General features: G+C 39.7%; 1 protein-coding gene across 1 annotated transcript in view; it reads left to right on the top strand.

Annotated features, from left to right (window-relative positions):
- SPO11 (SPO11 initiator of meiotic double stranded breaks) overlaps window positions 1-27,539 on the top strand; it is a 1,671,983-nt gene that overhangs the window by 712,722 nt on the left and 931,722 nt on the right. The window contains exon 8 of the mRNA XM_044090058.1: window positions 17,627-17,713. Within this exon, the coding sequence (XP_043945993.1) occupies window positions 17,627-17,713 (87 nt within the window). The remainder of the gene's footprint in view (window positions 1-17,626; window positions 17,714-27,539) is intronic.

Below are 27,539 nucleotides of genomic sequence, written 5' to 3'. Positions count from 1 at the left end.
ATTGATGTGTTGTTGTCCTAACTCACCTTCATTCTTAGCAGGTTAGATTAAGATCCGATCATCAGATCCGACTCGGCCTTTATATGCAAGCTTGAGGTCTTTCATTAGCTTGTGGTTAAACCCTATCCCAGCATGCACTAGGTAAACTCCCCAGATCTCGTCTGCCACTAAACAAGATCGGTTGCTCATTCTACTGGCAGTGGCTAAGTATACGCTTTATTATAATCACTAATTTGAAAAATGTGGACAGAAAATGACCCTAACTGATAGATGCACAATTTGTGTCTATTGCCTGGGAACTGTCCATCTCCAGGAGTCTTGCTCCATTTGTCATTTTTTTAATCACAGGGCTCTCCTGGAGAGGAAAAACAAATTGATACTGTGGTCTCTTAAAAAAAACCTTCTCAGAAGCAATACAAGAAGGTCTGGGTTTATCAAAGACTGACCAATCTCCAACTGCAAAATCAGACAAGTCTGGGAATAGAACTTCCTCTTCCAGTGCTCTATCGAAGACTTCAAAAAAGGTTGCCAAAATTTCAACTCCGGATCCTAAGTCTGTCGGATCTGAAAAATCTACAGCTCCAACGTCATCAGTCTCGGTACTGGTAGAGTTTGAGTTGCGAAGCCGGTCTCCTGTCTTGGAGCCATTCTCCCCTACTCTAAGATCACCAGTACTTCAACATTCCAGGTCTCCAGCCCCCTCCACTCACTCTTTCAGGAGTCTATCTGATGACGATGTGGATTGAGTGGTACAGAGGCTATTAAGGACACTGGCCAAGCTGTTATCGGATCCGACCACTTCCTGTCCTTCTGCTCCGATCCGACCTCAAACTTCGGAGTCGGAACGTCCAGAGCTGATATTAGTGGAACCATCAGACCCAAGACCCATTGCGGGATCTTCAGATCTGACTATTGCTCCCATGTCCTCGGCTCCATTGGAGCTTGAAGAGTGTAGGAGCTGACGCTCTCCAATCGGGTCTGGGGAGGTGTCAGATCTGACCTTGCCTCTCAGGGCATTGGCTTGGGTCAGCTCGGCTCCTACCTCAGCCTCGGGGCCATTGTCATTGATCCCGAGGGTTCCCTTGACTTTTTCCGATCCAGGGATATTCTCAGATCAGGGATGGGGGGCCTTTGAGGTGATGAGGAGAGTACTGTCTCCACAGACAGCTCTGCTGTCATCTCCAGATGTTCTACCCCCAAAAGCACCGGTGTCTGCCTCCACAGGAATATAGAGATCTTAGGTCTCAGGATGTCCCACAAGGTACCCCCACTGTTCTGAAATCTCTCTAGAGTACCCCTCCGAAGAGGTCCCTTGGAAGAGATGATGCAAGAGGAAGCATTTAGACTCCCTGGAGGTGTACATCACTTATGATATGGAATTCGATGAAGCTGAAAGGTCCCCACAGTCACCTCCTGATGATGTCTCATTTGGAGATATCTTAGAAATCGTGAAAGAGAAAGGCAGCTGGAAGTCCACTAATCTTTCAGTAGAGGAGTCTGTATACCTGAAGGCCTTTGGATCTCATCCTTCCTCCACTTGGGTGTCTCCACCTTTCGATGAACTTATGGACTTAGTTTCTCGAAATGTGTGGGAGTCTGCAGATTCAGTGGAACCTGTTCCTAAGAGGCCAAATAAGTTATAACATTCCTGCCAGACAAATCCTTTTTAACTAAGGGTGTCCCAGTAGATGCTATGGTGGTGGCGGCAGCCACCAAGAAGGAACTCTCAGAGACATCATCTTCTGTTCATTCACTGAATAAGGAGTCTCCTATTGCACAATGGACAGATATGGAAAGCGCATTTTATCTTCAGCAACTTTTGCCCTCAGATCGTTGAATTACCTTATCCATTTAACTAGATTACAGAGAGACCTCCTGAAAGAGCTAGGAGATACTCTCCAAGGTTCAGTAGCTGAAGGGGTTTCAGATAAAGTTTCCTCTCAGCTCTGTACCTTAAACTCAGTTGTCAACTCCTCCATGAGGCTGATTTCTTACACAGCAGATGGAGCAAGTAGAGCAGCGGGTTCAGGAATTTCCTTAAGGAGACATTCTTTGATGCGCTTGTGTGACTTTGTGGAGCCCTTTAAATCTTCCTTTGTGAATACCACATTCAAAAGCTCATCAGTGTTCAGGCCCAAAGTCAAGGACACTCTAATCAGGTGTGAGCAGGAAGGAAAGACTCTGTCTGACATAGGAGTCTGTTTTTCCCTACCTACCAGGCCCTATCCCAAATATCAGAAAGGAAGTGGAAAAATGTGGTTCAGAGAGCTTTCCAGGACACACGTGGTAAATCTTCCTCCAGGTGCAGAGGGGGAAGTACTAATGGAAGACGCCGACCACAGGGAAGAGGGATCCACAGAATCAGGGGGACAGAGAATCTTTCTTTGGTAAGCCCTTTCAGTGCTCCTGTCTATCTCTGGAGGCAGTTGGGGACTGCTTATCCTTGTACCCAGAGGCCTGGGAACAAATAACAAAAGACAAATAGGTACAAAGCATCATATCCAGAGGTTAGTCCATACCCTTTTCCTTCTCTGTCCCAATATATAAAAAAAGATCCCAGACATTCCACCCAGTCAAAGGGAACAGGCAACATTAGAAATTCAAAAGTTGCTAGACAAAAGAGTCATCTAAACAGTCCCCACAGACCAAATAGGATCTAGAACTTATTCAAGATTTTTTTTAGTTCCAAAGAAAACAGGGGACTAGAGACCAATTCTGGATCTCAGCAATCTAAACAAATCTGTAAGAAAGTCCAAGTTCCGGATGGTAACACTGCAGTTAGTACTCCCTTTTCTGGGTCAGGACAATTGGATGTGCTTGATAGCCCTCTGGGATGCGTATTACCATGTAAAAATGGACAGGTGATCCAGGAGACACCTGCGCTTTCGGCTGGGAGCCAGCCACTACCAGTTTTGAGCTCTGCCCTTTGGCCTCACTACAGCTCCCAGAGTATTCACCAAATTTATGTCAGTAGTTGCGACTCACTTGAGTTGCCTAGGATTCCGGGTGTTTCCATACTTAAATGACTGCATCCTAACAGCCACCATCAAGTATCTACTAATAAAAGCAAGAGACACCACCTTTCAGCTCTGGTCTCACCTAGGAATTACTATAAACTATGAGAAATCTGCCTTGCTGCCTTCTCAGCATGTTGTATTTATTGGAGCAGAATTGGATTCAACAAGCATGATGGCCAGACTTTCTCCAGAAAGAGTTCAATTTCTACGATGTCAGGATTTAAATCTTCTTACAAAGAAAAAAGCTCAAGCAAGGATAGTCCTAAAAGTCTTGGGAACCATGGCAGCAGCAATAACCCTGATCCCCTTAGCACATCTACACATGAGAATTCTCCAGTGGCTACTGTCCACTCAGTGGTTGATGTAGAATTTGCCAATGTCCCACAAAATAATGATAACAGAAACTTGCAAAAAAGACCTTCATTGGTGGCTTTACTCAACTTATGTGACGCTAGGTTGACCATTTATATTTCCACAGCCATTGGCCATAGTGACCACAGACATCTCTAAGATAGGGTGAGGGGGGACTTTTCTCGGAAGGACCGTCCAAGGCACTTGGTAGGATCACGAGTTCCATTTGCACATCAGTGTCCTAAAAATGAGAGCGGTGCTTCTGGCATTGCAAGCATTCCAGGACACTCTTCCGCTGGGAACTATTGCAATACAGACAAACAACATGTCAGTTGTATGGTACATAAACAAGCAAGGAGGAACCAGATCTTACCCCCTTTGTCGAGAGGCCCTGAGAGAATGGCAGCAGGCGACCTCCACCCAGCACTTTCTGATAGCACTGCACATCCCGGGGAAATTCAGCGTGATAGCAGACAGACTCAGCAGAGCGACTGTGATGCCTCACGAGTGGTCCCTAAAATAGAAGGTAGCGGAAAAGATTTTGTGATGGCTGTAATACCTAAAGACAGTAGAAACCCATCAGAACCAACTTCATATAGGCCCATTTTGATTTTAAACCACAGTTATAAAGTGTTTATTTCTATAATAGCTAAAAGAATGGTAAAACTGTTGGCAAAATTGATAGATCTGGAAAAGTGTGGTTTTGTTAAGGGGAGGCAAACATTTGACAACATTAATAGATTTATGATGATCCACAGGGAAGCATAATGTAAGAAAGTACCACCATTGCTGGTGGATCTTGATTCAGAGAAAGGATTCAGCAAAGTAAAGATTCAGCAGAGTAAGCTGGGATTTTATGAGTGGGGCAATGGAAACGTGCATTCCCTGATAATTAGGAGGATATATGAAGGATCGGAGGCAGAAATTAAAGTGGTTGGGTTCCTCTCTGATAAGTTGTGTCTGAACAGAGGAACCAGGCAGGAGTGTCCGCTTTCCCCTGTGTTATATGTGTTATATTTAGAGCCATTGGGAAAGAAAATAAGGCACTCAGGAATTCAAGGATATAATTGGTATGGTAATCAAGAAAAGTTAGCTTCATTTGCAGACAATATTATTTTGTACTAGATAAAAAACAGAAAAGGACATCTCAGTGTTGTGGAACTTTGCGAGACAGCTTCAGTTTTTTGGGATGTAAAATTAATGAGGACAAAACAAAGGCTATAGCTGTAAACTGTGTACCCACATATGAATTGATTTGCAATACCCATAGTTATGGAGACATAGAGCATTTAGTTTTATGGGTTAAAATGGATTCTCAAAAAGAGTGTGTGTATATTTATACACACATATATATATGGGGCCAGCCTTGCTGTGACCTTTTTGCGACATCCATGAATGGCAAATGCAGCAGGTACTTTGCCCTGAACCCCCCCCCCCCTCCCCTGGGAGTCAACAGGGTACTACGCTTTTTCTCCCTTTCCATTAACACCCAAAGTTCTTCAGAAAGCCAGTTGCTTGGGAAGGGACTTGATAGTCATCGCCCCATACTGGCCTTATCAAATGTGGTTCTCCTTCTTGTGTGACATCATCTTTGGGAGGATACTTGGATTCTGGACCCAATTCCAGACCTTTTGGCTCATGCATCAGGAATGCTACACCCTTCCCTTCAGACCCTCAATTTGACAGCTTGGCTGATCCGATTCCGACCATAGCCAGGTTTCCTAACCTCTCTTCATCAGTTAAACACATCCTAATTTCTTTTCATAAGGCTTCAACAAGAAAGATATATAAAAGCAAATGGAAAACATTCTCATTATGAGCTTCTTGTAACCACATTTATCCCCTTACTGCCCCAGTCAATTCCATTCTAGAATTCCTAGCTAAATTATTGAACGACGGTGCAGCTGTGGCTACCATTAGAGTTCGATAAAACAGCAAACTGCTAGCATATACACACCAAAACATCTCTGAAAATAAAGTCCATATGATAGTATAATGTTTTTCATATGTATTAAATGTGCTTATACACTTTTTAGTATGAATGTATTTTATATATGTATTTAAACAGCTATTACATATATTTTTTGGTTTTATGGTTTTAGTTACATGAACTTTGATCAGGTGATTATATGTGTTAGTATAAAGGGTGTGTTTCTGTAGTGCTTGATGTACACCTGAAGAAGCTTGTTTGTGAAAGCGCTTGTGTTTTGCACTAGTAAAGGCCTTTTTGGAGAATTCAGCCATCAGCATCTTCTTTTTTATCATACCATTAGAGTTCAACTAGCAGTGATATCTAGTTTTCATATTGGTGAGTCTGGCCTCAATGTTATGTCTCATAGGCTATGCAAGGCGTTTCTTAAAGGTACTTTATTACTACAACCATTAATCAGAGACCCTCCTTCCCCAGCACCATGGGACTTAAATTTCGTCTTATCTCTTTTAAATTTACCCCCTTTTGAGCCAGCATCATCTTGTGAACTCAAGTTTTTGACATGGAAAACTATTCTCATTACAGCCGAGTGACGTCTCCAGGTGATCTGCAGTTACCTCCTACTGCGCCTCTAGGTGTCAAATATTGCCTGTTCATATTTGCATTAATAATTCCAAAACCATGCGACATACAAGGTATCAGAAAATTGTATCTTGAAGAATACATGATGGCAAACACAATTGTATTGATGTATCTTCTCTGTCAATGGGTATTTGTTAAAAATATAAGGTGAAAACTTTATTTTTTAAATGCTGAAGCCACGCCCACTGGGAGTTAAAGGTACATGCACAAAAGAGCTCTACTGGAGGGAATGAGTTAATAGCAATTACATCTGCTGGGAGAGTGTCAGAGCTGCAAGCCTTGTCAATAAACCCCCCCACCACTTGCTTTTCCACAGAGACAGGGTATCCTTATGAATGAACCCTTCCTTTTTGCCAAAAGTATGTTCAGAGTCTAATTTGAACCAATCTATAGAACCGCCAGTCTTTTACCCAAATTACAGGAATAAGGCAGAATACATGTTAAATTCACTAGACGTGCATAGACATTTACATTTTTATTTATACAGGACTAAAAACTTCAGAATATCTGACCAGCTTTTTATATCTTTTTCAGCTTCAAAGAAAGGTACTTCAGTCTGTAAGGTGAAACTTTCAAAATGGCTTTCAGATTGCATAACCTTCATCTATAAGTCTCAGAACAGAGATCTTCCCCAAAGAGTTAAAGCCCACTCTACAAGAGCCATTGCAAACTCTTCTGCTTTTCTGGCCTAACTATCAATTGATACCATGCTGCGGCAACATAGGCAAGACCACTTACCTTTATTACTCATTACAAAGTCGGTTTGACCTCCAGGAACAGGGCCTCTTTTGGTTTCACGATTCTGAAGAATATTCTCCCTTGAGCCACTCAAGAAAGATGGTGCTAGGAACGCTGTCCCAACCTGGTAAGAATGAAGGCGAGATAGGACAACAACACATAAAGAAGTTATGTACTCACCATAACATGCCATGTGTGTTATCCGTCACCTTCATTCTTACATCCCACCCTCCTTCCCCGGCCATTTTTACTCCTGGGAGACTGAGTCTGTGCAATTTGATATTATTATTCCCTGACCTTCTTTATTGCAGTCTGGAATTATTAAACTGTGTTTACTTCTCATTGTTTTTTTATAACTGCAAACAAGATCTGGGGAGTTGACCTACTGCATGCTGGGATAGGGTTTAGCCATGAGCTAGTAGAAGACCTTGAGCTTGCATATAAAGGCCGAGTCGGATACGAGGATCAGATTTGAACCCAACCTGGTAAGAATGAACGTGACGATGGACAACACACATGGAACATTATGGTGAGTATATAACTTCTTTTTTTTTAGCAGGGAACATTTCTTATAGATGGTGACTGGAACTTGATTTGCAAAAGTAAGCGTGTATCTGGGATACTTAGTAGGGAAAATATAACAAAAGAGGGTAGATTTCTGAAGAAAATGTAAAAATATTTGGCATGGAATATGTGAATTTAGTAGTAGGAACTTGGAAAGAATTTAAATATTATTCCCCAAGGTCTACATCCGCGGTGGTGCAGCGGTAGCATTGTTGCCTCACAGCAAGAGGTTCTCCCGTTCAGTTCTCGGCTGGAGTGCGGGGAGTGCCTTCTGTGTGGAGTCTGCATGCCCTCCCCGCAGTTGGGTGGACGTTCAAAGACATACGTAAATGGGCGTGCCTTCGTTGAAGGTTGAACGTCTATCTGGCACCTCGGCGTTCATCAAAATCTACTGCCAATCATTAGCGGACCAGAGTTCCGCTGTGGCGACCCCTAACTGGGAAAAGCCGAAAGACGACAACATTCCCCAAGGTACAATAACTGGGTTAGACTAGACAGAAATTATATTTCACGGGAACATGTGCATTTAATTGAAAGCTTTGTCACCCATCCAGTAACTGTTTCAGATCATGTGTCAGTAACAACTAAGATAAAAATGCCGGGTAATGCAGTAAAATGAGACACTGGCACTTTTCCACCTAGCTGTTAGAAAAAGAGAAATTTAAGGAATGGGTAGTGGAAATTACTCAAGAGTTATTAAGGAAGATAGAAATTTCTTCAGAAGTTATAGCTAGTGAGTGGGATGAAATCAAAGTGGAGTTTATAAATAGGGTATAAATAAAAGTAAGACAGATATGGTTAAGAAGTAAGAATTATTTAGAGGGGCTGACAAAGGTTAAAATATTGCAAAATAAGGGGATTCTTGCAGAATAAGAAGAGGCGCAATTGCAGAGTCCTAAGGAGAAAATAAGATTGTATATGGATATTACGCATGGGTATAGAAAGATTGCTGTTAAGCGACCTTTTTTTTTTTTTTTTATAATAACTCCAGAAGACAAAGACTTAGGCAACAGGAAGTAGAAAGAGTTGTTTCCAAAGGGAGCCTATAAAAAGAAAAATAAGCAGGGATCCTATAGTGGTATCAGAAATAATTCAGAAATTTTATGAAAATTTGTATAAAGCAAACAAATGTGGAAATCATGAAAAAGCACAAATAGAAGCATGTATGGAATACTTAAGTGTACCAAGGATAGAGGTAAATGAAACTTGAGATATAATCAATTTGCAGGTAAATTTCAAAGTATAGATGGTATTCCTGTGGATGTTTGGAAGCTAGGAGGGAAGTAACTGTATTTTAAAAGGATGGAAAGCACCAACATCCTGGAAGAATTCTGTGATAGCTGTAATACCTAAAGACAGTAGAAACCCATCAGAACCAACTTCATATAGGCCCATTTTGATTTTAAACCACAGTTATAAAGTGTTTATTTCTATAATAGCTAAAAGAATGGTAAAGCTGTTGGCAAAATTGATAGATCTGGAAAAGTGTGGTTTTGTTAAGGGGAGGCAAACATTTGACAACATTAATAGATTTATGATGATCTACAGGGAAGCATAATGTAAGAAAGTACCACCATTGCTGGTGGATCTTGATTCAGAGAAAGGATTCAGCAAAGTAAAGATTCAGCAGAGTAAGCTGGGATTTTATGAGTAGGGAAATGGAAACGTGCATTCCCTGACAATTAGGAGGATATATGAAGGATCGGAGGCAGAAATTAAAGTGGTTGGGTTCCTCTCTGATAAGTTGTGTCTGAACAGAGGAACCAGGCAGGAGTGTCCGCTTTCACCTGTGTTATATGAGTTATATTTAGAGCCATTGGGAAAGAAAATAAGGCACTCAGGAATTCAAGGATGTAATTGGTATGGTAATCAAAAAAAGTTAGCTTCATTTGCAGACAATATTATTTTATACTAGATAAAAAAACGGAAAAGGACATCTCAGTGTTGTGGAACTTTGCGAGACAGCTTCAGTTTTTTGGGATGTAAAATTAATGAGGACAAAACAAAGGCTATAGCTGTAAACTGTGTACCCACACATGAATTGATTTGCAATACCTGTAGTTATGGAGACATAGAGCATTTAGTTTTATGGGTTAAAATGGATTCACAAAAAGAATGTGTGTATATTTATACACACACACACACACACACACACACAAACATATATATATATATATATATATATATATATATATATATATATATATATATATACACATACATCCATGGATTCACTTCAGAATCTCGAAATACTGAAATCTCGAACTTCAGTATCTCGAGACCATGAAGCCGAAAATCCATAAAGCTGAAACCCCAGAAGCACGAAATTTAAAATCGTGACTTCTATACAAAAAATACCGCATACACAGACACAAACATACACCTCCCTACACATACACAAATACAAACACCTTCCCAACATACAAACAGAGGGGCAAGCCCCCCGCACCCCCCATATCCCCCCTACTTAAATATACTAACTCCGAGTCGCACTACACAAACACACAAACACACAAAAACACCACTACACAAGCTACATTCCCCTCGCACACACACATCACACTAACAAAACACACGGACACACACTAAAGCCCCTACCCAAAACCCATAAAACACAAATACTTACCTACATCTCCAACCATCAAGTCTGACAAAAAACAGGTACTGTTATGACTCTGTCATAGTCCATGTTGGTGTGAATTACTTGAGACGTACCTCTCTGGACTATATGAAGAGAGACATGATAGAGCTCGCTGCTCCCAGGCAGGTATGTCCCTAACCTTAAGCAGCGTTCTGCCATTAACCAGAATGATGCCTCTATACAAACAGAAAATGACTGACTTTAACAATTGACTTAGTTTCTGGTTCATTCCAGGGGGTGCAGTAACTGTCAGCCTGGGAAGATATAATCGACAGACTACGTTGCTTTGCCAGAGATGGCCTGCATCTGTCTCATCTGGGCTTCAGGTTTCTGGCAAAGGCTCTTGCCTCCCCTATAGTGCCTTTTTTTAGGAAAAGTGTTGAGGTCAAAACTCCGAACATAAAAATTTTAACAAAATACAAATTAAAGGTCATGCTGCTAAATACTAGGAGTCTAAACATGAAACTGCACTTATTGCAAGTATTCCTAACCCTGGAAAATGCTGACATCTGTGCAGTCACATAAACCTGGTTCAAAGCTGCAGAGAGCACCCCAGCCTTACCTGGTTACTTATCCTATCATACATTCAGACCCCAAATTGTGGGCAGTAAAGCCAAAGGAGGTGGAGTTTCAATATACATTAAAGACATACACACCTCCAGGCTGGTCAAACAGTATGACGCACAGGAGACAGTCCAGGTGCAGTTAACCATTGACAAGACCCCTATTCAAATCATAGCTAGCTACTGACCCCCCCCCCAAATCTGACTCAAGTTGCCCATTCTGCATATTTGGACCTGTTTGAATCTGTCAAGAGTCAACCCTTTACCCTGATCGTGGGTGACTTTAACTTCCCAAACATAGATTGGAAGAACTACTCATGCCAGAACACAAATGCCCAGAGATTCCTTGATTTTGTCAATGCAAATGCCTTTGAACAGCTAGTCGATACCCCCACAAGAGGTGATAATATATTGGACTTGGTATTAACCAACATGAGTAAGCACTGCGTCATCGCTATAGTATCATCTTCCCTGGTAAGATCCAACCATAAAGCAGTCACTTTCAAAGTCACCATCTCTCCCAACCTACCTCTAGCTAGGATCAGACATAAAAACTTTTCCAAAGCTGATTACAGCCTCATGAGAGATGGTATAAACAGCTTCACAGCCCCCTCCCCCTCTGTAGGAACTGGCACCAATATCCAAAACTACACCAAAACACTATACGAGTATTTATATAAATGCATGGAATCAGGAATACCCAACAGGACTAATTCATCCTCTGCAGGGAAGAGCAAACCCGTCTGGTAGACATCTGCAATAAATAAACTCTATAACAAAAGGAAAATTGCTGTGCAAGACCAAGAAGGAGCAGGTGCCCAATTGGAAGCAATGCCTCCTTAGCTTGAGCAAGCAAATAAGAGCACTAGTGAAAGCCTCCAAAGCAAACTTTAAATCCAAATTGGCCATATCTGCTAGAGACAATCATAAGGCCTTCTTCACATATGTCTGCAACCTCAAACGAAACACCAAGAAAGTCAAGGACACCACGTACACAAATGCCGAAGATATAGAAAACTTGCTGGTTGACAGATTTAGTGAAAACTTTACCCCCTGTGTCCCCCATCAGTAAATCAGGACATCCCCAGTACCTGCCCCCTTCCCCTTATATCTAGGGAATAGGTCATCACTGCTCTCTCAAAGGCAAAAAAATACAGCCTCCATGGGACCCGATAACATCCCAGGCTGTATCCTATGTGAACTCAGACAGGAACTTACAGCACCATTAGGCACCCTATTCAACTAAAGCCTGAGTATTGGCTTCATCCCAGCTGAGTGGAGGACAGCCACTGTCATCCCGTTACACAAAGATGTAGTATCCACTGATCCAGGAAATTATAGGCCCATCAGCCTGACTAGTCTGATCTGCAAGGCCATGGAATGGATTATCATGGACCTCATTAACAAGGACATTGGCATCCTCCAAACACTCGATCCCACACAGTTTAACTTTGTCAAGGGGAGGTCATGTCTGCTAAATTTGGTCAACTTCTTTGAGACAGTCACCAAAGCCATGGATGAGGGGAAGACATTGCAGACCACCGACCTTGACCTGGCCAAAGCATTTGACACTATTCCTCACTCGGCCATAATAGATAACCTATCTCAACTAGGCATCAATCCATATGTTACCAGATGGGTAGCAAATTGGCTCACTGATAGAACCCACTTAGTCAAAATACGGGAAGCCACCTCAAGCAGTAGACCTGTAACAATCAGCGTACCCCAGGATTTGGTCTTGGGGCCTCTGTTATTTGGGATATATTTTTCTGAGGTGTAGGCCAAAACCAGTGGGCTATGGCTGACCAAGTTTGCAGATGACTGCAAGCTGGGTGCTGTCATCAATTCCCCTAGTGATGTGGACATCCTCCAAGAGGGTCTCACTCAGATAAATGACTGGTGCAGAAACATGGCCTCAAGTTGAATACCAAAAAATGCATCATCATCCCCTTTAGGGAAAGTGACGTCCCCACAAATTATCACATTAATAACAATGTCCTAAGAACGCAATCAGTCGTGAGAATGATTTGGGCACCCAGGTTGATAACAACCTGACTTTTGACCACTGTGTTGCTTCCATTGTACAGAAAGCGTTCTACATGGCCCACCTCATAAGTATGGGTATCTCATCCTTTATAAGGCCCATTATTGAGTACAACACCCCACCTTGATAGGACTGCTGCATATCTGCAAGTCAAGCTCCACTCGAGTAACCCGCACGCGTGGCCTCAACATTGTCTGTGACATCAGCAAGACTTCTTGGCGGGGTAGATTTGTGTCCCAGAGAGTCCCCCATCTATGGAATAGACTTCCTCTCCATATCAAGCAGAGTGCGTCTTTACCCCTTTTTAAGTGCAACCTGGATAACTGGATTGGAAACTGAAAATATACCCCTGGGATTCCACCCATGTCACTGCTGGACAGGGGCATCGGGTGCTGATTTGTCTAAACATGGGCTAAACTCCTGGCTAGGCTTATAAGGGCCTCAAGGCCAACAGCCTAGTAACCTCCTATAATCCTATGATATATATGTATATAAAAGGTGTATATATACTGTATATATATATATATATATATATATAAGTGTGTGTATAAATTTGATGTCTGTAGAAATATACATACACAAACCCATACACATATATATATATATATATATATATATATATATGTGTGTGTGTGTGTGTGTGTTTTATTTGTTTTGTTTTTTTCAAATGCCATTTTGTCGATTCACATTTCTTTGAATGCCTGAGATCAGAATTCAGTGGGGAAAAGGAAATTTTCCTTTCCCCACTGTTGTATGATCTTGGGGCCCAATTCCAAAATGCATGCACTTACATTGAGAGCAAGTGTTTTGGAGTCTGCTACCCATGGTAAGCCTGTTTATAGATAGGCCTTACATCAAATTAAGACACTTGCACAGAGTGCAAGTCTTTTGGAATCAGGGCAGACTTACACTGAAAGCAACTGCTTGTGAATCTTGCCCTTAGAGCTGGTATGTATAAGGAGCAGAGGGAACTAACTGCTCCCCCACAACGAAGTGCTGCTAGTGAGTTTTTTTTTTTTTTTAAATTTTATGTCTGCTTTTTGTTTCTTCGGTGTATTTTCATCTAGTTTTGTTTGATTTTCAAAAAAAGATCCATATTTATTTATTTATTTATTGCCTTTTGTTTACTGGGATGGTCTGAATGGGCACGCCGGCCCATTTTCAGTGGAGGCCCGGGGAGAAAAATCTCCATAAACAGTATAAAAGTTTCAAAAAAATTTAGAGAGAGAAAAGAATTTCAGTTTCTTAACAGAAGAAGTGGAGTTTTAGAATCATGCAATGGATAATACAATCAAGACAGAGGTTAAATTTGATGTCTGTAGAAATATACATACACAAACCCATACACACATAAGTATGTTTGTAAGTATTTTTATCATTTTTCAGTCTTTTCAATCACAAAAACAGTCTATTAAACCAGTTTGGTTCCTAGCTTATAGGTGAGGCTTATTTACAAGGACCATAGAAATATCTAGCTTTTTAATGTAAATGACAGAAGTAACAAAAAAGCAAAATCAGTCTGTTTACTACATAGCCTTTCTGCAGTTATTGTTCAATGAATTTTCCTTGGTCTTCACCTCAAAATTACCTTGATTAAGACAGTGCTTGCAGGCACCAGAACTGATTTCACTCTTTTCACTTTAGGAACCCGACAGCTGTTTCCAATAACTTCGCTAGACTCTCTGTTGAACACATAGGGCAACAGCTCTTGTATCTTTCAAATTTCAGTATATTTTCAGAACATTGTCTTTTCATGTTGCCCTTTAGCATGTATAGACACACAGATACCCTAAAAGTAAAGTTTTATAGGGGAAAAAAGTGTCAGATGTTGGTTGGTGGATAAGAAATACCCAACGAAGGAGCCATTGATGATAGTCCTCAGCTGCTGAGTTTGTGTTTTGTTGATATACATTTTGATCTCTAGTTTGTGTGTGTGTAATCAATTGTCTGCTTTTTTGTTTTCACATGCTGTGACTCTCCAGTATGCTTATTATTTCATTAAAACTAAAAGTATGAAGTGCAGGAATCTTAGAATAATTGTACTAGTGTAACTGTTGAAGCTGCTAAGGGAAGCAACTAATGCTGTAGGACTGTTATTGGAAAAGAGCCACCACAGTAATAAACATAATCACTTATATGACATTTTTTTCTCTGTAAGTTTTATTGAAAACAGAAGTTAAAATACAGCTGAACTGCAAAATCAGAACAGTTTTTTTTTTTTTTTTTTTTTTTTGAAATTCAGGTCTTCCATCACTTAACCTTAATACAAAATGCTCTTCTAATAAAGCTGATTTAAGTACCTTTAGTACATTATTTTTTAGCCCTTATAGTAAATATGTAGCTATTCCATGCTATTGTCCTACAACATTTGTATTTGTTATAAAGTTTGTCATTTTGCTTAGTATTTCATTTTGAAATAATCATCATCTGTGTAGCTGATGTCAGTTAAATACAATCTTAGTATATAATAAATAAAACAATACTGTTCAGGGTCCCCAGGCTGTCAACGCCAAAAAATGTTGCTCAAGCTCAATCAATTGCATCTCTTCAGACCATCAATTGGGCTCCAAAAAGATTTTTCAAACACAAGAGTCTTAAATGCAGCAATATAAATCCAAAATGTCTCTTCAGACCATTAGTTATATTCCATAAGAAATATATGAACGTATAAACGTGAGCATAAACTTAAAACTTTTTATTGGTAAAATAACAACTGGTAAGCGCTTTCGCTGAAAAGCTTTTTCAAACCTTCATAATCAGCATAAAAGCTAACTTATATAGTGCAGTCTTAATATAACAATGAATCAATCAAACAATTAATACAATATTGCTTAAAGAAACACTAAGCTGCACTTAACTATCTCAGCAAAAAACATAAAAATATATGTATTATATCAGCATAAATACTGATATATGGGAACATTAAAAAATATATATTAAAAATATATATAAATATTTTATTAAACATGTGTACACAGCTATATATTATGTGTCCTTGAATTTAATGTTTAATAAAATATTTATATATATTTTTAATATATATTTTTTAATGTTCCCATATATCAGTATTTATGCTGATATAATACATATATTTTTATGTTTTTTGCTGAGATAGTTAAGTGCAGCTTAGTGTTTCTTTAAGCAATATTGTATTAATTGTTTGATTGATTAATTGTTATATTAAGACTGCACTATATAAGTTAGCTTTTATGCTGATTATGAAGGTTTGAAAAAGCTTTTCAGCGAAAGCGCTTACCAGTTGTTATTTTACCAATAAAAAGTTTTAAGTTTATGCTCACGTTTATACGTTCATATATTTCTTATGGAATATAACTAATGGTCTGAAGAGACGTTTTGGATTTATATTGCTGCATTTAAGACTCTTGTGTTTGAAAAATCTTTTTGTAGCCCAATTGATGGTCTGAAGAGACGCAATTGACTGAGCCTGAACAACATTTTTTGGCGTCGACAGCCTGGGGACCCCGAACAGTATTGTTTTATTTATTATATACTGGCTTTTTATTTTCATCTGTTTGTGGTCAGTTTTCTGCTTGTGGTGCTTATTTTTACTTGGAGCTTAAATACAATCTTAGTTCAAAGATGTGTGATACTTATCCTCCTGGCTAACTAACCCCTGGTTGATACCATTAGGTTCCAGAACTGGTAAGCAGGTAAAAAAATCCCTTTGCAAGTTAAAGGCAAAAGTAGTAATGATAGAATGTAAGTCTTTTTATTGAAACTGTCACCATTTTTCAGCTTGCCTGTTGCAAATATTTCTCCACCACATTTTATTCCCCTAATACTTTTTTCTTTTGTGCTGGTCTGCCATCAACCCTTTCCCACTGGAATTCTGCCCTTTAATTGCTCTATTGCCACATCTGCTTCAACAGCCATTGGCAAGGGGTGAGGGCTGACTTAAGATACCCTATTACATGTGGCTGTAAACAGAGAGAGAGAGGGCATTTTTTGTTGACCTAATCCCTGATATCCCTATGGCTACCTGACAAATGTGTAATCTCACCATGCCACCTCAAGGTTTCATGCAGAGAAAATATGGCTACTGTGCTATGCACAGCTTGGTGGGTGCACACATCACAGCCATTCTGCTTCATGCTGAAACAGTCGCCTGCACTGTATATCTGTCATGCAGCAAGTCTTTATATTCTTACTCTGCCCCCAACCTGTAAATCATTTAGTTTACTTCAGTTTTAATCACAGTAGTCAGAGTTATAACTAGAACAGAGCAAAAGGGGTGGCTGGTGTTTAATAAACAGGCAGGATGCTTCTTGTAACTCCACCAGACTCTGTTTAACAGATAGGACAATAGCTCTTATACTTTTTAAACTTCATTTTATTTTCAGAATGTCATCTTTCTGGGATGCCCTCCAGACTACAGTCATAGTTCCTGTAAGGATGCCACTCACTCCCACCTTCATCCCCCCCCCCACACACACACACAGCAGTTTCAGTACTTGGGGTGCTAATCAGTCTTGGGTTTTCTGGGTCATAATCAGGGCTTCATCCCTCTGTAGCATGGAGCTGACCACTCTCCAGCACTTTTCTTGGCTACAGATAGCCTAGTTTGTCCATCTGCAGACATATTACTTACCATATTATCATTCATTAAGTATGCCAAAGAGTAGCGTTGCTCTATGCTGCATCACTGGAGTGGTGTCTTCCCTGAAACCTTGCCATTACTGTTACTTTATGTAAAAAAGTAGAATGTGAACTCACGTGATAAACCCTGTACTGAAGTAGCCAGCTGCCTGATTTTCTAAATAATCCAACCTTCATGAAATACCATATGTTACATTGCCCTTCTGCTTTTCTTTAAGGAATAAGTAACTTTCCGTACTCCAGATTACTTTGTTGAATTTGGTTGTCTTTTCCTCAAAGTTGGGCTGTCATTACAGGAGAAGAATGCATTGTCTTCTGCCATTGTGTGAGTCTAAATAAGTCTATTCTTTACAACAGAGACTCTTACTTTGTGGCATGGAAAGTAATGATGCATCCTGAAGTTGGTTATATAATCACTACCTTTTGTACTGGCTATAGATTATGTTCAGTGGTCACGTATGAATGCATTCATAGTTGACTGAGGCAAAATTACCTGATGTTTTCTTTTTTATTTTGTAGTTGTCCACATCAAAGGGCTGCATCGCAGGTGACTTGTGCTATACAGAAGAAGATGGTACAAAAGTTAACTGTGCTTGCGGTTACACAGTATGTACATGAAACGATACCTTTTCATTACTAACGTCTTGGAATTTACAGAGTTATGCACATTGTTAAAATATTGTGAAATCAAATTTTTAATTTAGAGGATTTTAGACTGTGTACAGTACTTCTGTATTTTGTCACCACTAAGCAGCATAAAATACTAGAAGTAGGCAAGAGTTTTTTTTTGGGTGTGGTAGAAGGCAAAATGGCTTAATGTATGATTCTAGAACAGTTTAATCATACTAACAGTAAGACAATTTGTTTGAACCAGCATTCATAAACTGCAAAATGTACATACAAAAGGGAAGTGTGGTGCTGTCTTGTGCATACAGAAGGCAGATATTATATTGCTTTTCAGAAGTAGTAAAAAGTACATTAAGTCTTCAGCACTGTATTTTTTTAAAATAGGCAGAATGGATACAAAGGCTTATTTTCAGCTACAGTCTTGTTATGAAATAAAAAAAGTTATACTGCAGTAACAGTAGTGCAGTATAGCAGTAAAATTGTGATACAATAATACAAAATAAAATAGTGCATAATTCCGTAATTGACAGCATACTTCCTCAGGTTGAGAAGCTGGAGTTCACTCCTGAAACAGGTTTCAGAAAATAATCTACATTTTTACAGTTTCGTATTACTAGATGATCAATGAAGGTGGTTGTTAATGACTTGTGGAACCAATGAGTGCTGGTTGCTGGAAAATCTTGATAACAGAACTGGACTTAATGTTAGCTTTTTCAGTGTGACAGAGCTTTAATGATAGCTTGATAAGACAACCTCAACAAGTTCTCGTGACCTGGACATAGTTGTGAGGGCCTTGACAGAGAAAAATATGTTGGACATTTTCTAAACTTATAAAGAAAAAAGACTTGCAATTACAAGGTATAAAAGAGACTTTGTCTCCATCCCCCCAGTACCACCTTACTCATGTGTGGTAACCTTAACCCTACTGCTTGCCCTAACGCTTCATAGAATTTATGAAAACCTTTTTCCCTTACAGTACCATTACACAATACACACACACACACCCCTACCCCTATACTAAATCTGTTCCCTTACCTAGATGTTTCTCTAACCCATAAACATTCGCACACATACTCCTACCCCTAATGCTGAAAAGTTTGGTACATGCAAAAGTTTTAGCATTGGTAAACAACACCGGCTAACTAAATGCAAACAAACATTTCGCACCATATGGAAAGTCATTGTTTCCAGCACTGACATTTCCATCATTCAAAAACAAATGCTTTCAATAAAAAGGACACCAGTTCACTTAGTCAGTACAAGTAGATTTGATAAAGTGAGCTGTAATCATACCCACACACACACACACACATGCACAGAGTATATATACTCATATGAATGATTATATTTGCCGTTGTTTAACATCTGTTATATTTAGGAACCTTATAATGGCTCACAACATTGTACACCCAGTACACTGAAAACACGTAAAATAATACCCACTTTTTTTTTTTGCAGGATGGTAAGCCTCCCTGCACCCTAGACTCCCACTACATGAAATATACCAACTCTGAAATAGAACAGCAGTGGAGAAAAAGAGGAATTTCCCTTCACCTCTGTCTGATGATCTCACACACAAAAGTGGGCAAAACACTAAGTAACTGAGTGGCGAAATGGGAATTCAGACAAAAGTACAGTGAATTCTCATTTTGATGAACCAAACCTACAAATGGACACAACTGTACTCATATATATGTGTCAGTGTGTGTGTGTGTGCAGCAGTGCGCGCACACACACATGCACTGACATGTATATATAATTGCAGTTGTGTCCATTGTAGGTTTGGTTTATCAAAATGCACAACTGCACTCATATATACATGTCAGTGTGTGTGTGTTTTTATGTATGTATATACAATATAGTTTACATACTTTTTGTTGAAAAATTGTGTTGTTGAATACAGATTCACTGCAGAAATAGTCGTTGGTTAAATTAATTGCTCTGTGGTCAAGCCGCTGGTCAACCATAGTATAATTCCACAGAGCCTCTGTATTTGGGGGTGTAGGGGCAAATCCCCCACATTACAAATAGTATCGAAATATATTTTTACAGCATATACATTTATGTGATGTGGGGAGGTTATTTTTTATGATATTTAGGATGAGTTTCTACATGCAGCGTTCTGATTATGAATGTAAACTATTTGTGTACATTTCTGATCTTTGGAGTTCACTGATTGTTTTACTTGATGAAAGTGGTTTTAGATTAACTTGATTGATATATTATTCCAAAGTATTGTGACCCAATTAATTTCATCTTTGTTGAATAGTCATTTTTTTTTTGCTTGGACTGTGTTGTGTCAGATAGTACCTGGTAGTCCATCAGTAATACTTTAGCTTATGTGATAATCTGTCAGATCTGATGTTGTCCTTTTCATTCTTCTGGGATATTTCTTCCCAACAATAGCACAGTGTCTTAATATTTAGCTTATTGTATCCAGAATGTTGTGTAGTGTTTAAAGGGTCCGTGATGATGTCAGTCATCTATCAAGATGCTACAAGATGGAACCTATGGGTGACAACACAAAAACTTTAGCCTTTGTAACATTTTCTTCAAACAAGAAAGCAGGATCTTTGGATAAATATAGAAAAAAAGTTTATACCTCCTTTGTGTTAACTGGTAAATATCTGAAGCACCTTGGTCATATTGCTAATTATTCAAAATTAGTAAATGCTCAAATAAACAAGGCAGTGGACTTAATGCCTGCAGCCTGACAATTTGAAGCAGAAATTGAAAAAAAGAAGTTATGTACTTCCCATAACTTTCCGTCTGTGTTGTCCATTTTCATTCTTCCTCACCTGTGGGTCTCAGATCTGATCCTCGGATCCAGCTCAGCCGCATTTTCTAGACTTTGGATCCCAACTGCGAGCTCCTGCCTCTTCCCATAATGCACTACACTGCCCTATCTCCTCAGATCTCATTTGCTTCCATTGTGGTAAGACAGAAGATTGCTAAATCTCAAGCTATTAGGTTGTTTTATTTTTTTCTCCATTTCTTCAAATGGAATTTTTTAAGCCTATAAGTCTTTTCATCTCTTTTTTAATATTACCTCCTCCCTCTGTCAACAAGTTTGCTGTTGTTACTATTCTATTTACATATTTTTTCTAGTACAATTAGTACTATCTAAATCCTGGGTTAGCCACAGACACTCTTCATAGCTTCTGCTATGCCAGTTAGACTAGCTGGTTCCTTTTTGGGTGCTTTCTGTCTTTTGTGCGGCTATACCTTTACTGCCTCACAGCATGAGATTCCCCCTGTTCTGAACTGTTGGCAGCACAGACTGGTGTCTCCATGGCTACCTTTTGGTCAAGTACTGCTGTCTGTATTGTTTACATTTGCACTATTGTTTTTTCTTTCTTCTTCTGTTCTACTTTGAATATCTGGTTACTCACTCCTAGTTTGAAGTCTGTATGTCAGCCGTTGCATTTCTAGAGTTCTTATCCATCGCAATGTACACTCAAATAAAGGGATATGGAGAAGAAATAGGTTGAAGGTGGGTACAGGAGTGAGTAGAGGACTTCTAGTTTTGAAGAAAACCTTTTTGAGGCCAAATGAGTGTTAACTATGCTGACTAGTTTATACTCTGTTATTATATTAAGCATTTAACATTTGTTTTTGTTTTTGTTTTGTTCTGTTCCTCAGTCTACTGCCAGATCTAGAAAAGCACTATGGGTAATGGTTGACTTTGTTTAGATTTCACTTATGTTTTTATGGCACTGTGATATGCTTTGGTCAGTGACTTTTGCGAGTACATTTTTTCGGAAAGGGACCAAGATCATATGTACTTGGTGCTGTCCTCTCTTATTTTGATTTGGGCTTTCCTGGTGAGCCATGAAAAGCAATGACTTACCCATGTTTCTCAGACTTAAATGCAGAGTGGTCAGAACAGCTTCATGGTATCTTTCCTTATTGTGCACTGGTTTCTTGAGGGGCTCACAACCCCTCCATAAAATGATGTATATTAAAAAAAAATTTCAGTGCAATGGAACCAACAGGACTTCAGATCCTAACCCTTGGATCTGAACATCCTAGGACCTCCTATGGATCCAAAGTGCCACTTGGATCTGAAAGCCTTTGGTCTAATCAAGTTTTTACAACTTACTCCCATTCCATCGGATCTGAGATGTTTGGATCCTAGGAATTCTTATGGATCCAAAGCATTACTCGAATCTGACAGGTTTGGTCTGTTCAACTTTTCCCATTTTCATCAGATCCAAGGTGTCGGATCCAATCTTTTACAAAAAAAAAAAAAAAGAAAGGCAACCCTTATGTTCTTATCTGCTAGCTTTCTTCTGTCAGGAGATCTCAATCCTAGGATTCAACGACTAGCTAGCCATCCCGAGGAAGCTTAGCTATTCCCGGGTCCATTGCCTTCAGATAAGGCGCTACTGAGAGGTTGCTTCTTTCTTCAGATCTGAGTCATCCATCGGATATGACTGTGGTGGTGTCTGATGTGTGTTCATTCCTGCTGTGCTGCAGGTCTTCCATTGTGCAGTGCTTGTGCAGAATTTCTTCAACACAAACGTGTGGTTCTCATTTTGCCTTCAGCCTCTTGTGTTTTCCCTCATGCCTGTATGGTTTCGGGATTGCATACAGATCTTGACTCTGTCTGTCTGTGTCTCTCTGCCATGACTCCATGGGGTTGCTCCCTGGGACTGGCTTTCTTATGGCTCAGAACACAGATTTACCTCAGAGACTTGCACCTGATTGTGAGTGTTAGTCATCTCTATACCCGTCAACTGTCCAGAATTTTGCTTCATCTTTTTGGTCTGTTCCTTATAAAATATTTGTTTTTTTTTAGCAAATCCCCAAGGATTGAAGTCAGTTCCTCCTCACTTAATCCATCAACCTTGAATTCCGGATCCAAATCCAGACCTATTGTCTCACCTGACAGGAATGACCCATCCAGATATTCAGAACCTCAGAAAATCCAAGCTAATACAAAATCTGTTATTCAGCAACTCTATGGGTTTATAAAAAGTGTTTAAAAATTGCCCCTATTTTTGGGCCTTTGTCCCCCCCTCATTATTTAGGGCTTTCTCCAGATTTCTTGCTGTAAGACGTTGAGAGCTATAGTCATGTCCATGAGTTTGTAAAGTTTGTAGCGGTACCCCTACCATTGGGGTGGACTTGGGATATGGGGGTGTTGCATTCAGTGGGTCCATGCTATTCCTAGATTTATCCTGTTCACACAGGGGCCTCCACCGGGAAGTCCATCTCATTCTCTGGTGCCAGGTTTTGGGCTCGAGACCTGTCCTGTTGCCCTAAGAATCTTGGCTTGTCACAAAAGAAAGTCTCCTCCCTCCGATGGTCACTCTGCCTCTCTTCTCCCCATTAGCCAGGATTTGCTACTTTTTCAGGTTGCCATTATCTTTAGAATAAATTTTCCCCCCTCGGAGAAATAATATGAGAGTACATTCCTACTTCTCTATTCAGCTTCTCAGAGGAAAGAAGGATTCTCCAAAATTGTTATTTTTCCCTTGGAAAGCCTCTCCTTCCTTGTTTTCCTTTAAACTGTGACTGTCCAGTAAGTTAGATAACTCTGTTACTGTATACAGTTTGATGATCATTCCCTTTACCCTCCCTAGGATGTTTATGAGAGCTTACCTTGGATACTTCCTTGTTGAAGTTGTATACTACCCATCCACTTCACTGGGCCATACTAAGTCTTAAGGTAGTATTTCCATACTTTCCAAAATTCTGTCTACAAAGGATCTCAAAACAGTTCAGAAACAGCTAATCCAGATATTGTCATTAGGAGACATGAATGCAAGAGGTTGCATAATTGTAAACATCCCCAAGATCTTTTCTTACTGTTGCTTGGTGGACATTCATTAATTAATTATCCAATGTGTCTTTTGACATAACTCTTTGGAAGACCTCTAGACCATCTGTCTTCACTGATTATCTTGGTTGTCCTTTTCAAATACTTCCAAGAATCCCTTCCATTATTGTTGGTGGGGGTGCCCTTCATCCAGTTGCCTCTGACTTAATCTGTTCTCAGATGTACTTGCTCCACACTGTGACATTTCAGGTATTCCTCAGGAGTCCTTGTTTAATTCCCCTTCGACTATATCTTTATATAGCTAGAAAGAACAGGTTTGCAGACTCAAGAGTTATAGATATTTTTCAGGGATAAACCTATAAGCGTCCTAAGGTATAGCCCAGACTCTAACTCTCAAGACATTGGGAGTCGAGTTTCCTTCCTTGTGAATTTTATGATTATTTTCCAGTTAGGATGGGGTCCTCAGTTCAATACAGTTATTCTAAATCCTATTTTAAGTATTCTAAATTCAGGATGCCTTACACTTCAATCCATCCTGCCTCTCCTGCACAAGCTTTAATGTATGTATTCCATACGTGGCTAAGATGCACAATAAAACACAAAAACAGAGAGACATTCTAGACTACTCTATGGTTCCCATTGAGAGCGAACCACCTTCCTTTCAGATTACTGCTTTTACTTTTACCTTTACCTCAGCCTTCGGAGTACTTACTTAATACTGGGCGTTCATGATAGCTCACGTATTACTGGAAAGACAACTAATGTGTTCATATACGATTGTAAGCATTGTATGTGATGGCCACATAGATGGAGGACATATTGTCAAACAACTGAGCTCCTCTCCTCATTATTATATGTAGTAATTCAGGACGTTGTCCAGCTATAGTGGGAGTGCATGTTTACTGAAGAATGATCCAACCTCATAGCATTACCCACTAGAGCTTCCAGTCTGAACACTGGCCTTTTTTCAGCTACTACCTTACCATCTGACTCTCTCTTCTCAACCCTTTTAAGAAAAAGGTGAGTTTTTTTTATCTACTATTAAACTTTAACTAAGAACTACATCGATTTTCCAGTCTGAAAATAAATTCCTTTCTCTTTACGACTTCCAGATTATGTAAATCTTCCCTGTAAGAAATCTTGCTACTCACACCCTCCGTGAGACATCCCTCTTCTTTGTCGAAGCTTACGGTTATCCTTCAGTAACTAGCACAATAACCCCTTAAAACTGACAAGCAATTGGGATACAAAATCTCTTCCTGGAAAATATTCCTCTTGGTAGCATATACCTTTGGCAAATGAGTTCCATACCTTTAGACATTGTTTGCCAGCCATTCTCATATTATTTCTCTTAAAAAGAGGGTATTCTTCCGCACCTGTCCCTCCCTATTTAACCTAATTAACTAGAGAGTCCACACTGTTGCATGAAACCAAAGTGTAGAATGTCTGACAAGCTACTTATCTACCCTTCCTTCTAACCACTTGGGTTTTATGAATCCCTCTAGATTACACTGACCAAGAGATTACTGGCTAAGTTTTTCACTGAAATTTTCCAAAATTGCCTGTAATTTCCTTGTCATCCTACAGCAACTCGGACAGATTTAGGATTATCACATCTAACCTTCTGCCTAAGCTTCTGTCCATATGTTTTATTTATCTTGCAGTCACTGGGTCAAATACTCCAGTGTGACACATTAAGATTTGGGCATTGTCTCCAAAATTAGAGCTTGTTTTGCTCCGACATTGGTTCATAGGTTCATAGATTAGTACTAGGCTAACTGCCCTTGCGAGCCATTTTTTAAGCCTAGCCAATTCTCCCTTGTGAGACTCAAACCCTGCACCTTGTGTTTATAAGGCAAACACCTTAACCATTAGGCCACCCTCCCAACCCAGTTGCTCCCTCATATCCTTCTTTGAGGGCCTCTCAAGAGTTGCGTTGCTGGGGATTCTGACCCACAGGCGAGGAAGAATGAAAAGGACAACATCAGATAAAGAAGTTATGTACTTACCATAATGTTCCATCTGTGCTGTCCATTTTCATTCTTCCTCACCTTCCCTCCCAGCCATCCTCCGGCCAGGTTATTCTTAGAAGGACATTTGGAGGATAATACAATCTTCATATTCCAGGTTTGAGCCTTTATATTTTCTTTACCTGTCCCATTTTTTTTTTTGTCTAAAGTCAATAGGCAGCAAACTCGATCTGAGGAGATAGGGACAGTGTGGTGCATTATGGGAAGAGGGAGGAGCTTGAAATTGGAATCCAAAGTCTAGAAAATGCAGCCGAGCCAGATCTGAGACCCACAGGTGAGAAAGAATGAAAATGGACAACACAAATGATAAGTTATGGTAAGTACATAACTTCTTTTTTTCAGTTTCTGTTTCAAATTGTCAGGATGCCGGTATGAAGACCACTACCTAATTTATTTGAGCATTTACTAATTCTGAATAATTAGCAATGTCACTAAGGTGCTTCAGATATTTACCAATTAACACAAAGGAGGTGTAGACTTTTTTTATATTTATCCAAAGAGCCTTCTTTCCTGTTTGAAGAAAATATTACAAAGGCTAAAGTTTTTTTTCTTGTCTCCTGTAGGTTTCATCTTGTAGCACCTGGAAAGAAGGCAAACATCATTATGAAGACATTAAACCCTACACAATGTTCTGGGCACAAGAGGCAGAATATTAAGACACTGCTCTATTGTGGGGAAGAAATACCCCAAGGCTTAGGTAGTTAGAAAAAAGCATCACACCATTTTCTGTGAGAATGTTTGCCTTCTCCTCATCAGAAAACTCACTCATAGGATTATGGGTGTTATGAAGGACATATCATCTGGAAGGGAGACAGAAGAGGAAGTGTCATCATCATCTCTTTACTACAGGTGATGGAATTGGAACATAGATGAGATTTCTTTTGATCATTTATAAGAGAACATTTTTCTTTTTGTGAGCCTGATTAACAGTTCATAACAACTGCCTATCTTTTTTCAAACAGGGAAGTGGAAGGTATAAACTCGGGAGAACTGGTAGGTATAGAAGTAAGCAGCTGTCCGTCTTCCTTTCTTATGACAGTTTATTCATTCCTCCTTCTGTAGCCAGTTTGCAGAGTCTACAAAAAAACATCAAAAGTACTAATATTAGGGATTTCTTTGCCAATTCTGTATGTGTTTTTGGAAAATTCCTTTCACAGGCCGCTGATTGATTAAAGTTTTGCCTCATCACCAGTTATCAAAACAGCTTTCAGAATTATTGACTGTGATGGACCCTTCAAAAGTTTGGAGATTTTTTTTCATCCATCTACTTAACCTCTGTAGCTTCTGTTTTGGCACAGTGAAGCCTCCTTTCTCTTACTATCTAGGGATTACAGCCTCACTCTCTTCAGTCTATTAGGTCATTTCCACTTCCTTTTCTGCATGACTCTTCTTTATTTCTTATTTTTAAATAATAAATAAGGGCATAACTTTCAGCTTTCTGCTGTTGGTCTTTTGGCTTTTCCTGGTTATGGGGTTGCCACAGCAGAACTCCAGTCTGCTAATGATTGGCAGTGGATTTTTACAGTGCTGAGTTGCCAGCCCGATGCCCAACTTTCAAAGAAGGCATACCCATTCACACACGCACCTACCTGCATGTCTTTATATGTCACTCGACCACGGGGAGGACATGCAGACTCCACACAGAAGGTGCTCCAGCCGAGAATCAAACGGGAAAACCTCTTGCTGTGAGGCGACAACATTAACCGCTGCAAGATCATAGACCTTTGCCTTCTGCTGAATCCACAAACAGATGACACGGAAATCTTTAGGGGCAGTTGTCTTTGCTAATCACACTTGTCACTTTTTATACAGAAGATTTCAGCCTAAAAACAGATAATAATAATAATAATAATAATAAAACATCCCCTTTACCCATTTTTGCACATGGGTTTGGGGTGCTACTGCAACAGTCACAGTCATCTATAGTCAAGGTTTACACTGCCTGGTGACTAAACCTTAATAGTGTTAGTGTATTATTCTCCATGGTGTT

Source organism: Protopterus annectens, chromosome 12.part0, assembly GCF_019279795.1.
Source record: "Protopterus annectens isolate FY-2018-M chromosome 12.part0, PAN1.0, whole genome shotgun sequence".
Taxonomy (NCBI): Eukaryota; Metazoa; Chordata; order Ceratodontiformes; family Protopteridae; genus Protopterus; species Protopterus annectens.
The sequence above is the reverse complement of the archived record's forward strand: the minus strand, read 5'-3'. Positions and strand labels throughout refer to the sequence as shown.